Source organism: Spodoptera frugiperda, chromosome 5 (genome assembly GCF_023101765.2).
Source record: "Spodoptera frugiperda isolate SF20-4 chromosome 5, AGI-APGP_CSIRO_Sfru_2.0, whole genome shotgun sequence".
Taxonomy (NCBI): Eukaryota; Metazoa; Arthropoda; class Insecta; order Lepidoptera; family Noctuidae; genus Spodoptera; species Spodoptera frugiperda.
Window position 1 is genome coordinate 9,897,357 of NC_064216.1, and position 21,537 is coordinate 9,918,893.

The following is a 21,537-nucleotide window of genomic DNA, read 5'->3' on the forward strand; positions in this document are numbered from 1 at the left end:
GTATTTCAGCCGCAAAGTTTCGTGACGTACAATTAAATTCAATCAAAATTATCTCTTCTTTTTTTTACTTTTAATGGGTCGACGTTTGGCCGTTATCTCACCTGATGGTAAGTGATGATGCGGCCTACGGTGGAGCACGTCTGCCCATAAGCAACCTATTCACTCGGGCCTTGAAGACACCCAGGTTATACCCATCAGGAAACACAGACTCCGGCAAGGAGTTCCACTCCCTAGCAGTTCGCACAAGGAAACTTGAAGCGAAGCGCTTCGTGCGAGTGGGTGGTATATCTTCCCCTACATATAAGTTTCAAAGTTTAAACGGTAAAAATCCTAGTTGAAACTTTGTATAAAGACATAATCACATCGTGTATCTGAAAATACTTGTACGAATATTTAGTATGATAAAGTCAGACAAAATGGCTACACATTTGACAGAGACAGCAACGGTTTCTTAGCCCCTCCCTTGAAGAAGGTACCTCCAGAAATAGTGACGTAGAGGTCGTTGCGAGCGTCTACTGGCATTATGACTTCGAAAAATCCCATTTTGCGTTGTCCGTCAATTAGTTACGTTAGTAATAAACCTATAAACCTTTTAAATTAAAATGTAATGAAATCCTATCTACCTTTACGGACTCGTGTCCGTGGAAAACCAACTATACGAATAAAAAAAAACCTTCTATCTTTTGTACTTAATTCTATAAACAGGGTAAGGAGAGTGATAGACAGTTACTACAGGTATTATCTATAATATAGAAAATAATCGTTAAATGTCTTGTTAAGCGCATATCTTAATCTATCTTAATATACATACGCAAAATTTCCAAGCAGAAACAAAGTAAGCAGAGTACGTTAGTATAATGATAATAAAAAGTATTTCGAGGTTTGAAATAACTTATACCAAGCTCTCGATCAACAAAGCCATATTATTTGTAGTCTTTTAGCTTAAATACTTACATTCTATTTACTAAAATGAGGAACTTAAACTCCTTTTTTTAATTCCAGGTACATCCTCTCACTAGCCTTGGCAGATCTTCTGGTAATCATCACGTGTGTGCCCTTCACCTCAATAGTGTACACTGTGGAGTCATGGCCTTGGGGGGCGACAGTCTGCCGCGTGTCAGAAGCTGCGAAAGATGTCAGCATTGGAGTGTCAGTGTTCACCCTGACAGCTTTGTCAGCTGACAGATATTTCGCCATCGTTGATCCGTTGAGGAAACTGCATGCTACAGGTCAGTTTTATATGATAACGTTTATTTTGAAATTCACTTTAGTGAGTTGTTTTGTTGCAGTAAAATGGTCATTAAAGTTTGAGACGGATTGAATGACAAACATTTTCATTCAGGTTTTTTTCTGATCTAATATCTAGTTAAAATCAAGACAGTGAAACACAATAGTGATATAAACTTTCTTCACTACGTGTATAAAACACAAATGCAATTATGACGCAAAAATAGCATTACTTGGCTACTGATAAAATTACCCTGTTTAATGAAGAATAACTCTGAACGGACTACGATTTCGAACTTGGCGCTATAATAACTTTTATTCGGTTCAAAATTATCCAATTGTGATGTAACTCAGATGTCATGGCTATTGGAAATGGGACCAGACTTCATAGAAACTCTGGCTTTGACGTAAAAATCTAACAAAAAAGCTCTAAGAACTATCTTTAAATACAAGAGCCTGGAAAACTTGAAAAGCGTAGCTAATAATATTATTTATTTAATACAGGTTAAAACAAAAAAAAATCGATCTTATACGCCACTACACGTCTTTGTGGACACTTCTAGGAACGACGTTGTTTTTATAGAGCTACGTTCGTTGGTCCATCCACGAACTTCGTTTTACACGTTCCGGATAGCCGGCAGCGGTTTCGATAAACCGGAAAATGTAGAAGCTTTTCCTCGTACCTTTGCCGTACCGGCACCGTGCACGGTAATCTGTACGTGTGAAAACAGGCTTACTCTAGTGGTCGATGGCAAAATATCTACAGATTTCATTTTCTATTCCACAAAGGGATTTTACAATCCAATACGTAGAATATTGTGGAATAGTTTTTTTTTCTAACAGCTGCAATTGTATTTTGTTCAGTCTTTTTGTATATTGACTCTTTGATTCTACAGGAATTCCGATTCTAAATAAAATTTCGTTTAATTTATGGTATGGACATATTTTTTTTTTTCGAACACGACAAAATATTCATAGTTGGAAAGCTTGTTCGAATATTGGTTGGCACACATTTAATAGAAACTTGCAGTAGCTGTATAAACTTGCAGTAACAGTATAAACTTGCAGTAACAGTATAAACCTGCAGTAGCAGTATAAACCTGCAGTAGCAGTATAAACCTGCAGTAGCAGTATAAACCTGCAGTAGCAGTATAAACCTGCAGTAGTAGTAGAAACCTGCAGTAGCAGTAGAAACCTGCAGCAGCAGTATAAACCTGCAGTAGCAGTATAAACCTGCAGTAGCAGTATAAACCTGCAGTAGCAGTATAAACCTGCAGTAGCAGTATAAACCTGCAGTAGCAGTATAAACCTGCAGTAGCAGTATAAACCTGCAGTAGCAGTATAAACCTGCAGTAGCAGTATAAACCTGCAGTAGTAGTAGAAACCTGCAGTAGCAGTAGAAACCTGCAGCAGCTCTGTCATAAATCTGAACCATTTAAACTTCAACCTGTACAGCTCAGATATTATAGAAAATCTTGCGAAGGAGAAGTTAGCCTAGACTTCTTCACGGACTGTTGCCGATTATGTGACTAGAACGTGAATCTGATAGAAACCATTATTATGACTTAATTTTTAACCAGATACAATTCTCATGCACATAGCTTCTTAATCTGCTCCTTATTACAAAGTCAAACAAATTATTCATGGCAGCTAACAATATACGTATAAAATGAAAATGGAGTTTATATTCTTCCGTTAAACTTTGTTATAATATGTTCGTTTTAACGCGTAATGAGATTGAAATGTACTCAAATGAGGAAACTTTGTGAATAAACTCTTTAAACTATGTAACAAGAGTGTATTTGAGAGAGACATATTATAATGTTAGAACCGTAATATAATTCTCTATTATTTTACTAAAGGCTCTATTATTTAATAGAACGTAACCCATTTTACACAAATTACTAAATATAACAACTGGTCGTATATTGGCCTTGTGAACAACTTTGGTCCCATTTTGCGACCACTTTGTGAACATTAATTCTTTAATTTAGTAAAATAATAGAGAATTATATTACGGTACTAAGATTATATTATTCTCTCAAATACACACTTGGTACCTTTTTGACGTTACCACTTAAAGAATTAATGTTCACAGAGTGGTCGCAAAACGGTACCAAAGTTATTCACAAAGCCAATTTGCGACCAGTAGTTATATTTAGTCATTTAAGTAAAGGAGGTTACGCTCTATTTTATTTGGTTTATGTAAAATAATTCTATCTAAACTTACACGGATGAAGTTGGAGGCAGAACCACTTTTTAATGAATTTTAAGTAGTTTATTACTTCTACTTTCATGTACGTAACTATTAAATAGCAATTAAGAGAAAAACTAGTCTTCTTATGTTAAAAAAAAAACCTTTAATTAAGCAATCTCGTTAAACTTGCGAGATCTCATCCATTTTACAAACGAGATTAATTTCGCTAAAAATGGACGAGATCGAAATTTGGGGGTTTAAACAAATCACATTTCTTATATTAGTAAACAACGTTATCCAACGAGAGTAAATAGGTAACTTCGGAACTATATAGTTAATCTGTAGGGTATACCTACTCCGATAGTTACTCAATAAGAGGCTGGGAAAGTACACTCCAATAGCTATGATTGATTGAACAACTTCCAACTTATGATTGATACCTTTTATTCTATATCTATCGAAATGAACATGGGTTTTCGGAAATGTGAAGATATAACTGTTTCCATGGGTCTTATAACCATGTTGGGAAAATCTATTTTTGCAAGTCCATTACGGTCAATATTTGAATTAAAAGCCTTTCTCCGCATTTCGTTTTTACGTCCATGTTATAAGTTACCTACTAACTAACGTACATTAACGTACGGGTCTGTGGACGGTATAATATCATGTTTCGCGCGCACCTCAAAGAGCCAGACCACCTCTGATGAGGCCCAGTAGACCTGATGCCTGATTCGGAGCTATGGACTACATAACGGGTTTACCAGGGCTTCGGCTTAAAGGAGTAGCAACGGAGTTGTTTTAAGACAGTAAAAGTCTGACACACCCTCTCGCCTCACCCAAGGCTGCACCACGTCATAGCATTAATGAAACAAAAAATAAAAATACAACTGTAAATACTTATGCCGAAAAAAAGTAAAGATTAATTTGTATCTCAACCACGAAAAATACCTCAATAATGAAATAAAAGAAATATTATTATAACACGAAATGATTTGTTACCAACAGCAAATACAATATTTTTTCCATCGTGGTAACAGTAAAAATATCAGTATAATACAAGTCTAATTCAGTCAAATAAATTGGGATAAAAGCTAGAATTGGCATACCTACTATTCTTTTTTTTGTGTAGTCAATAAATTGTAGCTTCGTCGTGATGTGTGACTAGCAAATCCTCACCAAAATCGAGGTACAAAAGGATTTGTGATAGTCGTAAATATCATTGAATTATTTTGCTTAGAATATCTAAACCTTTTTAGGGGTATGACAAAACGAAGTTATATCACAATCGCTATCTTTTGCAGAGGTAACCAGTCGTGTAGATGTTCACCTAACAAAATTTAGGTACTATTCCAATAATTCAGATTTTTGGAATCGATTGTGTAACGCTAAGAGGGAACAGCTTACGCTGAGTTGCGTCATCACTGATGCTCGCGGCTTTGCTGGTGTGGATTACTTTGTGACTAAAAAAAAAACAATTTTGAGCAATGCATGGAATATGAGTTTTGTGACAATATACATTACATTTTCTTCCAATTTTCTAAAATAAAAGTATCCTATGTTACTCCTTAGTACATTAGCTACCTGCCAATGAAGTCCCGTCAAAATTGATCTAGCCTTTTCAGAGATTAGCCGGTACTTACAGACAGATCGATAGACAGACAGACAAAAAATTTAAAACATATTATTTTGGTGTATAATCTAATCTTAATTATATTCATATGCATGTAGTAAAACGCAGTTATTTCCATATTACAAATAGACACTCCAAATTGATTTATTATATATATATTCCTACTATTATACAGAAGCGAAGTGGCTTAATTTCGAAGCGACGACGGAACATAGGCGAACCAGATTATCTTATCAGTGGAAGCGTTGACGCCATAAATACCTTCACATACGGTTGTACGGATCTGCAACCGTCAGCTAATCACGTTACCACACCACTCTAATTGTTTTAGCAGCCAAATCAGTGTGATAGCCTCTGATATATGCAATTTGTGAACCTCTAATGTGTGTGTGGGTGTGTGTTGGTATCTACTATCTACTCTAGTGACGTTATTAGTAATAATCTACTTACTGCCACACTCAGAGATGATTACTTAAACTATTCCTTAGTAACAGTTTTGTATTGAAAACAATAGCTAAGGACTAGGTTAAGTAACCATTAAATGACTCTGAGTACGGCGGTAAGTGAGATAAGTTATGTCTCGTGAAAGGAAAGACAAACAGACACACACATGACATTAACAGCCTAACCTAAGTGACCTAATTACGTAAATGACCACTGCTGACCAAAGGTTTCTTCTCACACGCAGAAGGTTTGTCAATTTAATGTTTCTACTAGCTTCTGCCAGCGGCTTCACTTGCAGTCTCGTAGGCTTAAAAGCCTATGTTTTATTTTACACCACAATCTGCTCTCTTGTTCCAAATTTCATCCCGAAACCTTCAGCCGTTTCGAAGTAAGCCGTTTGTTTTGAGTAACAAACATACACACAAAATCATAGACTTACACACTTACAAACTTTCGCATTTATAATATGTAGGTCATAATAAGATATGAATTTCGTTAAGTTAAGGTTGTAAGTAATTGCAAGACTGTTGCGTAAGAGGAAAACGATTTTTGGTTTAAAATGAGTCTGTCTTTCAAAGTAGGTATATCCACTATGTATACACTCTTATTAAATAGCTATACTTACTGATATAAATATGTGTGATATGATATAATAATGTATGTTGTATTGTAATAAAAATATTACAATACAACATTCATTCTTTTAAGTTTTATTCTAATTAAATCTTATATCAACATTCGTTAAAAATATACTATGAGACACATAAAAATATTCGTAGCAGTTTGCTGCCTACGTAGCCTACAGCCTACGCTGGAATTTCGTAGCAAGTGCTACGGAACATCAGCGCTACGGTATCTAAACCATGTATTGCTACGCTATCTTATCGCTCGCTACAGTCACCATTGCTACGTACATCGACATATCAGTTTTTTTTTTGTAGTTTCACGTTACACAGTATTGTCATTTATTGTATTTGTTTTTATAAAATCGCACCTTATTTTCGTCTATAAAATCGTTCACTATTTTAATCTTTGTTTACAGATAAATTAAATTTTGAAGCATAATTACTCCGTGAGCTTTAAACAATTACAACAATTGATTTAATCTCTTTAAAAGTACATTTCCGATACAATTAAAGCAGCTCAATTTATTTCAACTCGTAACAATCGTTAAATCGATTTCAACTCAAATCGATTACACGTACAACATGTGAAATACAAGGGAGATTAGCATCCCGGCCCTATCAATCCATTTAACTCAACACGATAATCGGCAATAAGCCCCATCAGATGGGAATTTATCATCCATCTACAACTCTACACGATTAATACAATTTCCCCCAAAAATTGGCGAATAAGGAGACGTCTACTATGATTCTGTTGCCCTAGTGAAAAAGGATATACGTTCAATTATGTCGAAAGTGAGTATATTATTTATTTATTTATTTGATTATGTAATGTATGTACGCGTATAAGTTCTGAACGACTGCGCTAAAATGAACTTTTTTTTAAATGTTGAGAAGTTTTGTATAAAAAAATATTATGACCTTGAATTATTTGTAGAAGGAAAAACATGTTCGAAGCGGTATGAAGTTTGCCGGGTTAGCTAGTACATTATAAAAATTAAAAGAGAGAAAGAAATATATACAAATATACCAAAATGATCAGAAAAAATCGTCTCATCATTCAGCTGTTTACTTAAAAAATACACACACACACAACATCACGCCTTTTATCCCCGAAGGGGTAGGCAAAGGTAACATTAAGGCACGTAATGCCGCTATACAATGTACACCCACTTTTCACCATTTGTGTTATAAGTGCCATGTAATAAGAGGTGAGTCATATACTGGGCACAATTCCAGACTCCGTGCTACTATGAGAAATTTTTGAAAATCTGAAAAATGCCCAGTAATACTTTGCCCGACCCAGGAGTCGAACCCGAGACCCCTTGTTCAGCAGTCGCACTTGCGACCACTCGACCAACGAGGCAGTCTTAAAAAATATAACATCACTATGTAACTAACATATAATCAGTAGAATGACACACAAGGTCAAACAATAATTTGAAGCTCTCAATCTTTTTTACGTCATGTATGAAGTTCTAATTTGGACTTAGTTCCTATTTCAATAAGGCCACAGAATTTATGAGGTAAAAATAGGACCCCGTATCCGAGACAGCAGATTTTCTCAAGTAAAACCGTGTGTACTGAACCTTAAATAAATTAGTGGTTCGCTCGTATTTGATAAACTCTTCAGGATAAAATCCTTGCTTTAAGTATTTACTTTGAGTATATTTCGGACGTTGAGAACGGCGATTCTTGCTTGGTTTTCGTTTAAAATTGTTTTGTGGATATATTAATAACCAGCTTTTGCATACGACCTTGTCGCTTCAGCTTTACATGTAAAAGCTGATTATTATTTGGTCCCATGCAATAGCATGACTTCTGGCAGCGTTTGGGTATAAGCCTGAGTTTGAGTTTAAGGTTGGTTAGCACCCAGGAACCCAGGAACCCAGGAAAACCTTTACCCATACCCACGTCGGTTCGGTATCTGAGCTACTATTTTTTTTATTAAATTTACAGACATTAAAATACATTCACACTTCTACGATAAAGAGTTTTTTAAATCATCAGTCTAAACCCTTAACTGCAGATCTGAGAGACATTTAATGATTACTTAAACTATTCCTTAGTAACAAAGTTCAGGAAACAATTGCTAAGGACCCCAGTCCTTTCCAGATTACTTAACCCAATAAGTAATCATTAAACGATTTAGAGTAAGTTGTAAATATCAGAAAACAGAAGAATATTATAGCTGTAAATAAAGCAGTATAGATACTGCTAAGTTATTGAATTTTAAACCTTACCTCCTACACAATTAGTCATCTAATTCTATTTCTAAATACGTATACAATACATAGAGACATTTATCTAAATTACTTGTCATCGTCATATAATTTGTTATAGCATTGTGCAAATATGGCTGACAACGGGGAAGATATCCTTTGATACATTTCTATAGTTCCGAATCATCATCATGAGTAAGTAATATAGTGTGCCAAACTTAAATGGAGGAACATTTATTTCATTAATATTAATTTTTCTATTTATAATGTTTATTGGGGATTAGAATTAAAAAGGTAAAACTGAATTATGAAATACCAGCTTCTGCCGGCGGCTTCGGCTACGATGTATCAAAATCTTTACTGAAAACTAAAAATTTCATAGCCAAGTCAGCGCATATCACAATACCAAATTTCATCAAAATCCATTCAGTGGTTTCAGCGTGGTTAACGGACAAACATCCAAACAAACTTCCATATTTATAATATAAGTGTGAAGTGTAATATAGATGTTATAAGGCTACATTTAATTAAACTACAACGATATGATAGCGAAAGCTCGATTAGTTTCAGGCAGAATCACGAAGTATGTACGCAACATATAGTTTATACATGTACGTGGTCTATATCGCACATTTATTGGTCTATTATGTTAATATCTGACGGAACATGCGTTGCGTATTATCGGTCGCGTAACACCAGAACAGACAAATGTATAGAAAAACAGTTGACCGTTCACACTCAACCGATGATACCTACGTCGTTACGACTGATGATACGCTCGACGTATTTATTTTACGTCAGTTATGAACCCACCCTTAGGCCAAACCGAGATATAATTATTATAATTATAAAGTATGTACGCAACAAATAGCTTTCACATGGCATTTAATGCTTTATTATGTTAAATCATAGTGGTCAATATACAAAACTGACTTTACTAATAATAATTCAAAGTTTTCCTCGTTCGAAATTCAATCCGATGCGCGAAACTCCAAAATTGTTTACGCGACGAAAAAAAAAAATCCAACCAGCCAGTTTTGTCTAAAAGAGATCACGCTATGTAATTTATTTTCCGTGAAGGAACTTTAGATAAACATCCGATTAGATTGTTTGGCTGAATGTACCATTTCCTTGTATATTTGCAGCGAATAAAAATTCTTCTCTTGTCACTGTTTTCTATCAAAGGTTTTTAATGGCAAGTAAATATTTTTTGTTTATGCTTTAGGGCGTGCTATAAATTAATTGAATTTATTTGAAGCTCAAGTTCGGGTTTCCTTGTAGAAGTCTAATATGTTTTAGCAGTAGGCTCACCTAAGAACGAACCTTATGGGAACTAAAATAGGGCCTAAAATTAACCATTGTATGGTTATTTGAGAACATTTTAATATTGTTCTCTCGCAAGATTTATCTTTGTGGATGTTCTCATATATGCAACGTCACGACTTTTATCCTCAAAGAGGTAGGCAGAGGTGCAAATTATCGCATTGTACAATGTACACACAATTCCAGACTCCGTGCTACCACTGAGAAATTTTCGATAAACCGTAAAAAAACCCAGTAATACTTCACCCGACCCGGGAATCGAACCCAAAACCCCTGGCCCGACAGTCGCACTTGCCGTCCGCCAACGAGACAGTCAAGCATATAATAACAATATTAATCAATGGAAGATAGGAGGGAGCATTAAGTGATGTAGAATATTCCCAGTGAAGCTCATCTTCAACAAATGATGCGGTATTTTATCAAATTAACAGACACACAAGGGAACGCAAGCTAATGAAGTTGCAAGGAACAGTATCTTATGGCACGGAAGAGCGGCTTATGAACAAATATTAATTAGTTATACAACACATAATTAGTAGAGGATGCTGGTAGGATTATTGTGTAGGAATGTGCGTTCAATGGCTTGATAAAATATATTTTGTGTTTTGTTATCGACACTACATTTTTTTTTTGTGGGGAAAATCATCCAATGTCTTCTCCCGCCTTGGGCGAGGCGAGGGGGAGTGTCAGACTCTTACTGACTAAAAACCACCCCGTTCCTTCTCCTGCTTTTCGAGCCTGAGCCCCGGTAAACCCGCTAGGTAGTCCGCAGCTTCGGACATTTTTAGTATGAACTAAATTAATGAATATGTATCTAAACTTCACAAAAAAATAAGGTCTAATAAAATTTTCTTCATTCTTCAATTTCTAAGTATTTCATGACACCGCAAAATTTTATATTAATCTGCAAAATATACAACACTTAAACCGCACTATTTTCAACTTAAATTAACACAGTTATATGGTCGACATTGCATTAACATGACAATAAATCTTACTCATGCTATATTTGGCACCAAATCACTGGGGATTTCATCGGGCAAGTTTCCAATCCCTGAGCTAAACATAATGGTTAGCACTATGACTGATATCGGCCACTTCATTGTCAGTTGATGCATTGCGTTCTGTATTGATTTATTGGTTGTATACTAATGCAGCGATGGATTGTGTAGTTAGATTGAAATTGGGAGTAGTGCATACAAGATATCTTGTTTGATATGTGACTCTTTTAGCCTGTCTTTAGCTCATGTATTTTAACCTCTAATAGAGGTTTCTTTAAACGTTTCTTCAGGTGTAATAATTCAATCAACTTCAATTAGGTAATCTTTTTTATAGTATAAGCCGGTAAACGAGCAGACGGATCACATGAAGGTAAGCAATCGCCACCACGCATAGACATCCAAAACACCAGAGGCATTACAAATACGTTGTCGGCCTTTTTGGGGTCAGGAATTTGAGGGATGTTGGGGAATCGGGAAGATTGGGGAGGGGGGTAATTTGGCCTCCAGTAACCTCAATCACACAACACAAGCGTTGTTTCCGTTGATTTTCTCTGAAACTCAGGTCGAGCCGGCCTATTCGTGCCGAAGCATGGCTCTTCCACTAATAATATTTATTTATTTGAATCAATCGCGTTGTATTTTCATTTATTTTAAGTGTCAGGTTTCACAATAATAATTGACATTAACAAAATTTACATCTATTTAGTGCAAAACAATTGAATATCACATTTCACAAAAGTAACTCATCCTTTTAAATGCTTTTCAGTTTTAAATTTAGATTTTCAACAAAAACATTTATTTGTGTTCAATCAAATTTTAAATTCCATGATTTATTTTAATCCGATGTTACAACGTGAATTGTTTTTGTTTGATATGAAACATTTGGATTTTAATTAAACGCCTGAATTTTATTTATTTTATAGTTTTTAATTAATTTGACTTATTGTTGATCACAAAAGAAATAAATATACATAGATATAAAATGTGTACCTATATAATGATTATAAAACATATTTTATTTATTACATTTTCTGACCAGTCATGTATGAGGCAAAGATTTTTGTTCAAAAATTGTCAAGAGGTTGCCATTGCCAGTACCTAGCGTCCAAAAAGATCCTTACTATTAATAACTTTAATAAACGATAAATTACTTTAATAATATCCTTTCAGTAGCTTTATTATAATAAGAACCCCGGAGGGACGTTTAAAATTTTAATAATGTACCAAAATAAGCCTTTTCACGCTTAATATTTGGCTTTTTGAACGAAATATTCCGAATTAATTTTATCACATTTTACCTTAAATTTTAATAATGACGTAATTCTGAAAGTATTTCCCTATAATCACACTTTAAGGTAATAAGAAAGTACTTATCAAAGAAAATATTTCTCTAATTAAATTTTCATGAAATAACTAGCTTCTGTTAGGCCACTGCTTTACCTGCATGCGAATTAAAAAGACAACATACATAATATGAGTTTAAACTCAATATAAATGACAATTGTCTAATGTGTATCGTATTTTTTATATTCTTACAGAATTAATTACTTCCGAAGATATATCAATTTGAAATATCTAGTGACGTTCCTGTAAAAATGACGTATTGGCTCGCACTCCTAAACTTTATCATTACATCATCCCTATTATAAAAGTGGTCTTCGACAAGGAAGAGGTTGGGTCTAGGACATAACTATTTCCAATTATCTGCAGTTAAACTGTTTAAGACCTATTTAAACAATGCAATAATAATAATCCAACATGGAAATCTAGTTAAACAGAGTCCAGCAACATGATCTGGCTATTAGCCATGTGTTTCTTCATAAATAGCTACACTGGAACTATACGAGTGTATACCTGTGTGTTGTGTATAGATAATACATGACACAACAATGGAGCATCACTAGCATATGGTTCTGAATCAAACAGATGTTATTGGCGCGGTTATTTATAGCCATGCTATTATTGCAGGCATCGGTAGGGCAGTATGTGCACATAATTATACAGCGTGTAACAAAATACCCATATACATCAAGAAGCACTGAAGAATACAGGTTGAAAAGAATCTCTACACAAAGTTTCAGCTTAAAATACGTTTAAAAAAAATTGGAATCCAGTAGCTACAACCCTGGAATATTAAATCAAGAGTGCATAGGTTACTTCTAGGTAAGCGCGCTCCATCGTCGACCGCATCGTCGCTTCCCATCAGGTGAGATAGTGGTCAAGCGTGAACCATAGTTAATATGAGCAAAAAAAAAAAATCTCTACACAAAGTTTCAGCTTAAAATACGTTTAAAAAAAATTGGAATCCAGTAGCTTCATATTCCACACACATGATCACACTAAGCAATAAACATCTTTGGCTCTAAAAATAAAAACTGCTGTATCATCAGTTTATCGCCCCATATACTATAAGGCTATAAAATTCAACCCGAGACATATTACTGAGCAAGCTGAAAGATTTAGTTCGCAGGAAACTTGCAACAGGTCGCTAGCATAGTAGGATAAATCTTCGTTGCTACATTAGACTTGCCAAGAAAATTTAGGTGACATTTATAAGAAAAAGGGAAAATGTTTAGTTAGTTGGTTCTGAAAGCAAGTAAACATTATTTATATAAGGATTTTTTAGGGAGGGAAATCATCCAATGACTTCTCTGACCTTGGGTAAGGCGACGGTATAAGTATCTTATTGACTAAAAACCACCCTGTTCTTACTCCTACTCTTCGAGCTGGACCCAATTTCCGCAGCTCCGGCCCAGGATAAGTAACTGTAATAAATAATCTGTTTTAACTCCAACAGCCAGATATCGCATTAGTACTTATGGTAGTAACTACAACTGATTGGATAAAACTCAACCAATTTGGTATCTTATAGTAATATGGAATAAGAATCTAGAAAGATTTTTAAACACGCGAAAACAATATTCTACAATAATTTACAGAAAAACTAAATTCTTTGGGATTTAACTAAGTATTCAGAGAAAATAAAAACTTAAAAAGTAATAAATATGTACAACTTACAATAACTTAAAACTAAAATAAAACTGGGATTTTGTACGATACTAGCTACCTTCGCGCGGTTTCGCCCGCTCTGCTCGGTTCCCACTGGTCATAGCGTGATGTTTTGCCTTTTGCCTTTCTCGATAAATGCACAATTCAGACAAGTGGTTCTTGACATTAGCGCGTTCAAACAAAGAAACAAATTCTTCAGCTTTATAATATTAATAGATATCTTTTAAATCACAAAGATTTTATCAAAGACTCGTACACTTTTATATTATTTGCGTCAATAGCATACATTTTACTTCTTTTTGCTTAAGAAAGAACGAAATTCCAATATGTTTTATGTTCAGCCTGAGGCGAATAAAGATGAGAACGTTGTACTATAAGTATGCTACGTTGAGAAAAAGTACCCAACTGCCGATTGGACTTTACACGCTTTTCTTTAACAAACTGAATCAGATTTATTCGAATAAAATAAATGTTTGTAATGTTAAACAGCTTCAGAGCCACGGGTATTTAAATAAACGTAAGAACTGCCAATAACATAATAATTAAGTAATATTTAATATTCTCAGTCGTATACCCGAAAAGGTAGAAAAACATGGTTGTTGTGTACTGTTAGTGCATTATTTTTTCACTAATACATACATAGTTAAAATCTCTAAAAGACAAATTTTACATAGAATTGAACACAAAGCGATTTAATGACGAAATTCTGTGTTATTAACAATAAGAACCTGTGACTTCTCTGGTGTTGCGGGTATCCATGGGGGACGCTGCTTGCTTATCATCAAGTGATGATACTTCTGCTCATTTGCCCTTTATTCCCCTTCTGTCTGTGGCTATGTCCGGGGACGCCCATGCAGATTCGCTGCACCCGGCAGACCTCGACCTACCTCTATTTTGGTGGCAGATCCCACCACGTAACTATCCTAGAGACTTACCTTCCTAGAGTGACACCCGTGGAACACGTCCTAACGCGACTGCACGGTTGGTGCGGTGGCTGGGCAACTGGCTGCCGTGCAACGTGTAGCGGGCACACAAAGAATTGCTTCGTGCGGGAATGTGATCCACAATTTGTTGTTTCGGGTCTGGGTGTCATGTGTATGTGAAATTGTATGTTTGTAAACGCACCCACGACACAGGAGAAAATCCTAATGTAGGGCAACATTTAAAAAAAAACCGCCTAGTCTAGGCAACGAATAACAATAACACGGTAACATGCCGCACTATAACAGCTATCTGACTAACCAACAGCATCAAACAATTAATTATTCCGTGATTAATAATGTCAGCCTACGCTACGCAGTACATTAAAACATTTGCGGGGGCTCTATCTCAATTGTATTTCATTTGAGGTTTGTGAAGCCCATTGCGTTTTAGTTTTTGTCCGTCTGTCTGTCAAAACCCTCCTCATAGTCGCTGTTAGAGGTATTACTATGAGATTACTAACTAAAATTATCATTTGGTTTGTAAAAGCATAATGCGCATAGGTTAATTAAACTTATGCATTGCATTATTTCTGTGGAAGTTTTGAACATTAACGTTTACGCAAATGCACATTTTTCATAAAACGAGTTATGTACCTATTCATACTATTCATTACGAATAAGTATTATTTTTATTTAATACAAGTGCGTTACAACTTACAGTAGCCTTTAGTAAGTTGAAGTTAGTTTACTCATAAATAAAAAAGAAATTACCGAACCATTATACCGAATGTAAAAAATACGCGCGCACGTAATATTTTATTCTGTATACGTATTTAACAAAATAGTTCTAGTAAAAACATCCAAAACTTTTGACTTACTACAGTGCCTTCCAAATGATTTAATTAAAATAATTACTTTGACTTTGAAACGAGTTAAATTCTATAAAATCCAGACAGAGGGTAGACAGACTAAAAATAAAACTTTTACTGAGCGTTTTCTATGATAAAGTTTGAAGTTATTTTAATCATCAGCAATGACCGTGGCAGTGCAGTGCTGCTATTATTGTTAGTCATATTCCCAACGCGTTGCAGGCAGATTGAAGATTAAAAAACGTTTCAAAATTATCAGAGATTCCAGTCATAGTCAAAAGTGTAATCCACTAATCAGCTCGTCATTAGTATATTATTCCTCATAGGTTTTTTTATGGTATAAGCCGATAAACGAGCAGACGGATCGCCTGATGGAAAGCAATCGGCGTCGCTTAATATCATCCAAAACACCAGAGGAGTTACAAGTGGGTTGCCGGCCTTTTAGGGCTTAAGATTTTGAGGATTGTTGCGGAATCGAGGATTGAAAAAAATGGGGAGGTAATAAGGCCTCCGGTAACCTCACACAACGAAACAGAAAGCAAGCGTTGTTATTACGTCAGTTTTCTGTGAGGCCGTGATAGTACTCTGGTCGAGCCGGCCCATTCGTGCCGAAGCATGGCTCTCCCCCACTTAAGCTATCCAACACCCAGAGAAAGAGATCGATTGTGAAAAATATTTTCTAATAGCCCATCACCACTACTGTTGTTTTATGTTGCCCTCAATATTTTTTTTCTATATTTTATTTACAGTGAAAAAATATCAATTTATTAATAAAACAGCACTGGCTTACACTCTTCTCACATATCGTAAACAACGTCATATAATTAAAAAAAAATTACAACATAAGATCAGCCATGAAAAAAAAACAAATGTTTCAAATCTCAACAATTGGAATACGAGTAAAAGAGAGAGAGAGAGAGTAGTAGAATCGTTCGTGTGTGATACTGATAATCTTTATTGTAAAACTCGAGGCGACAATAACAGAGGCACACATTTTGAAACTCATAATCCAAGTCGTATATTTGTTTCTGGACTTGAATAGAAATGTTTCGTTTCGTTAAAACGTTACTTTACATTTTGTTTATTGTCTTATATTATGTTCTTTGAGACAAATATAATTGTTGAGTATAAGAATGTCATTGTAGACCGCAGTGCCAGAAAAATCTTGTAGAATATAGCAAAAAACTCACTCAACCTACAAAAATCTATTACTGACTAGTCAATGCACCATACTCAAAAAATCAAAAGCCAATAATTATTTATTTCAAATAGATCAGGAAGGCACTTTTGAACGTCAAAGCAAATATAATAATATAAACAATGTCTGTCTGTCGGACAGTCCTCTATGAAGCTATTTACTCGTTAAGTCGGTACAAAGTATAGATTTCTATGGAGAAGAACGAGCAAAAAATTGCATAGGTTAGTCTTTTTCAATCAGATTCACAATACAATTCTCGGTTACATTGATGTGATTGATTACGATTGACTATGTGAGAACAATGTAACACTAATATTCAGTTAAAGGAATAGAGAAAGAAAATAACCTTGAAGACTACACTACTACTTGATTTAATTACAAACAAGGATCAAATAGTTATTAAATGTGACGAAATAAAAGTCTTAAAAATACTTTCGAGATAACGTAAAACCTAATGATTTTAAAACATAAAGTTTTAAAACGAATACTAGAAGCGGTTTACTAAAAATATTTCAAAAGAACAAAAAAAAATAGACTCAAAGCTGCCATAAAATTTAGCGTACCGTTAGCTTCACAGATACAAAAGCATCATTTTAGAGCCCATTCGCCGTCCGTTACTTTTGCCGCGCCATTTATTTCACGATCCTTTGCGGTCTATGCTGCTGAAAACATATTGTATGAGCGATTTCATGCAATTTTGGACCGTGTTACATTATTTTATGGAATCTGATAACACTTAAACGTTACTACGGCAATTTAGTCGCATATATAATAGCTAGGGCTCGATCTACACAACCTGTTAATTTAATGATGCGTTGACGTTACGGGAGGCCGTAAATTGTTGCTTTTTTATTCCTTGTTAAGATTATGTGTTTAAAATGTTAATAGATGCTTATTAATTATTATATTTGTGAGAAATTAATAATTTTATTAGATTACATTATATTATTATTAAACTGCTTTAGTAATAAAATTAATCAGGGTGTAAGGGTGCATTCTTAATGCTGATTTCCAATAGTTGAATTTAAATTTAGTTTCAGTTTATTCAACTATCATACAGGGTGTCCGGTGGCAGAATTAGGATTTAAATTTCAAACTATTTTCGAACCGTTAGCGGAGGGGCGGACGGGGTGGTCTCGTTCGATTCGTCATTCATGCGGATTCCTTAGCCACGATGTCGCAGTGGACGGGAGAACAACGTGCGTTCGCAATCGAAGCTTGTTTTAAAGCAAACGATTCCTGTGCTATTGCTCGTCGAAGATTTTGTTCGCGGTACAATATCCGACGGTTACGTGATGCGCCAAGCGAAGATTTGATTCGATTGTGGGTGCGGAGGTTCAGAGCAACAAGTTCAGCAGCAAATAATCCGCGGCCGGGACCCAGTCGAAGGTCCTAATGATTGTGATGACAACATCGAACTTGTCGCAAACAGTTTACGCGATAACCCGCGACAGTCCGTGCGTAAGAGAGCGGCTGCTCTAGGGCTCCCAAAAACGATTGTGCACGAAATATTGAAAAAGGACCTTAAACTTCACCCCTTTAAAATTCAAATTGTGCAAGCGCTTAAGCCTAATGATTACAATTTGCGCAAAAGTTTCTGCGAAACAATGTTGCAGCGATTTCGTATGGTGAACACAATCTTTTGAAGTGATGAAGCCCATTTTCATTTAAATGAAAGTTTAAATAAACAGAACGGTTGTTATTGGTCACCTAAAGGACAGAACCCACGATTGAAACATTAACAGCCACTTCACAGTCCCAAAGTGACGGTTTGGTGTGCATTGTCAAGCAGAGGAATAATCGGTCCCCATTTTTTTGAAAATCGTCAAGGACAAGCCTTTACAGTGACCGCCGTTTCTTATCGGCGAATGTTTACCGATCTTTTTCTGCCAATATTAAGAGAACATCCTACCTACAGTTCACAGACATGGTTCCATCAAGATGGCGCCACGCCTCCCACTGCTAGAGAGACCATAGCGCTTCTTCGTGATTTGTTCCCTAACAAATTAATAAGTCGTTTTGCTGATATCCCCTGGCCACTCAGGTCGCTGGATCTTACCCCTATGGACTTTTTTCTGTGGGGATACCTCAAAAGTAAAGTTTATGGAACCGCCCCACCGACCATCTCAGCATTAAAAGAAAATATCGTTCGCGAGGTTAATGGCATCCCGACGTCCCTTCTCTAGCGAGTGGCGCGGAATACTGAAGCCAGATTCCAAGAGTGTGTCCGATGTGATGGTCAACATTTAGACGAAATAATTTTTAAGAAATTAAATCCGCAATTCTCTTCTTTGTTATAGTAATTGAAATAAAAAAATATATTTTGCTGTTTTTTTATTATTTAATTTTAAAATCCTAATTCTGCCACCGGACACCCTGTATTTTATTGCACATCTAGTAAAAAAAGAGGTTTTACATAATATATCTAGCTACAAGACAGCTTAGTATGAGTTTTTTTTCGTTGAATGAGATCGAAATGTTACCGCGTTCGGCGTTTTGATTGGCCTGCCCTAATGTACTAACCAACCAGAGGGCTAAGCAGTATCGTTTCGATCTAGTTCAACGTAAAATAAACTCCTGTTAGGCCCTCAGAAAGGGACTGAAATATGATTTACTAGCTACTTCCGCGCGGTTTCACCCGCTCTGCTCGGTTCCTATTGGTCATAGCGTGATGTTTTATAGCCTATAACCTTCCTCGATAAATGCGCTATCCAACACATAAAGAATTATTCAAATCAGACCAGTTGTTCCTGAGATTAGCGCGACAAACAAACAAACAAACTCTTCAGCTTTATAATATTAATATATAAGTATAGATAAAAGATTTTTTATTCTTAAAAAAAACATAAAGGCGTCGTAATCCATTGGTACCTAACAATTTTTAAATAGAATCGATGTAATTCAAACTCGTATCCAATTTCCGGGTTAAAAAAAATCTGAATACGTACCTACAGCTACAGATCAGCTTTTCGGATGATTGAAATACAGATACAGACATTTGTATGCGTGGATGAATGCGATTACCTCTGTTTTTTATTATTATAACTTTTTCATACCCTTTTAAGGATCCGTACTTTAACGGAAAAATATATCAAGCTCTTTAAATTTTATATAGAATAGAGTCAGGCTTTACTTTGCGGAATAGCGGGCGGAAGGATATTGCTGCACACCGCATGTTTTTTTTTTTTTTTTTTTGAGGGGGGAATTCATCCAATGCCTTCTCCCGCCTTGGGTGAGGCGGGAGGGAGTGTCAGGCTCTTACTGACTAAAAACCACCCCGTTCCATCTCCTGCTTCGAGCCGGAGCCCCGGTAACCTTTTACGTTGTCCGCAGTGCACACCGCATTCTGGAAATACATCTAAAGCGGAATAAAAACTAAAAATGCATTGTGTTGTTAGTATTTAATTACTACAATGGTGTTTAGTGTTGCTCATTAAATAGAATCCAAGAAGCAATAAAATATTAAAGTTGTGTTTTTAAAACACTATGACACGTTGATTGGTCACTTTTTGAAAACGTCATCGTGTGATTGGCTGACTTTTAATACAAACGGGGAAACTCTGCGTTATCCACAAATTGTTGTTTCGGGTCTGGGTGTCATGTGCATGTAAACTTGTATGTTTGTAAACGCACCCAACGACCCAATAGAAAATCCAAAATCCGACCCAGTAACAAAAGTGTGAAGTAGCGTTTATTAAAAAAACATTACTATGGTTTAGATGTCAATATAGTATATTCCAGGTTTCAAATTCTAATAAACTAAAGACAATAGAAGCTTTCGATTTACGAACAAGCAGCAGCTGACAATTTTCTACCGTTTTTAAAGTTAGAGTCAAATGCGAACACGTTACGTTATGCAAAATTCTCATTTGAAATTCTCTCTCTGATGTAACGAAAACGTAAACGTCACAAACTTTGCTTACTTCCCTCTAACATTCACATTTTGTAGTTGAAAAGTGACATTGACAAGGAAGGTATATTTTGAGATAATACTTATAGTTTAACAATTTTATTGGCAATTTTATGGAATAAGCAAATAAAGTATTACTGGGCTTTTTTCGGATTTTCGAAAATTTCTGGGTAGTAGCACGGAGTCTGGAATTGTGTCCAGGATATGGCAATAGGCTCACCCCCTATTACATGGGACTTATAACACAAATGGTGAAAAGTGGGTGTACATTATATAGCGGCATTACGTGCCGTAATGTGCACCTCTGCCTACCCCTTCGAGGATAAAAGGCGTGACGTTGTGTCGTGTGTATGTCGTAATGGAATAAGCCGGTAAACGAACTGACTGTAACGGATGGTGGTAAGCAATCGGCGCGGTGCCGGCCTCTTGGCGGTTATGAATTTAAAGGTTGTCGGGGAATCAGGGATTGGGAAGGGGGGTAATTGGGCCTCCGGTAACCTCACTCACACAACGATTATATTTGAATTTCTACCAGATTCTATTTATATTAATAGTCGCGCCCAAAAACAAAATTACACGGTTTACTACCCAGACCAATAATTTAGCCAGCAATCAGCACTTTTAATTCATAAACAGCCAACATTTAACGACTTCAGGAAAAAGAAAAGCGTTAACTGGTATACTGCACGCACTTCCTAAGTATTTTCATAGAATTTTCAACCCAATTCTCCAAACAGTAAAATTTGGAATTGCTTGAAAGAAATACTTGATGCTATCGCAATACTTTGTTTCAACTAGTATTTAAGTATAAAATTGCAACGTTGTATATTATGAGGATGAATAAAGTCACTGACTTATAAAATAAGGTAAAACCATTTTATATAGGCACTAGGAATATTTGATTTCATTGGCAATTCATTACAAATAGTTAATTAAAAGTAAATTAAATGCATGCATG

At 35.6% G+C, this 21,537-nt stretch overlaps 1 protein-coding gene across 1 annotated transcript in view; it reads left to right on the forward strand.

The window, feature by feature from the left end:
- LOC118271772 (neuropeptide CCHamide-1 receptor) overlaps window positions 1-21,537 on the forward strand; it is a 202,901-nt gene that overhangs the window by 133,845 nt on the left and 47,519 nt on the right. The window contains exon 4 of the mRNA XM_050693646.1: window positions 1,003-1,229. Within this exon, the coding sequence (XP_050549603.1) occupies window positions 1,003-1,229 (227 nt within the window). The remainder of the gene's footprint in view (window positions 1-1,002; window positions 1,230-21,537) is intronic.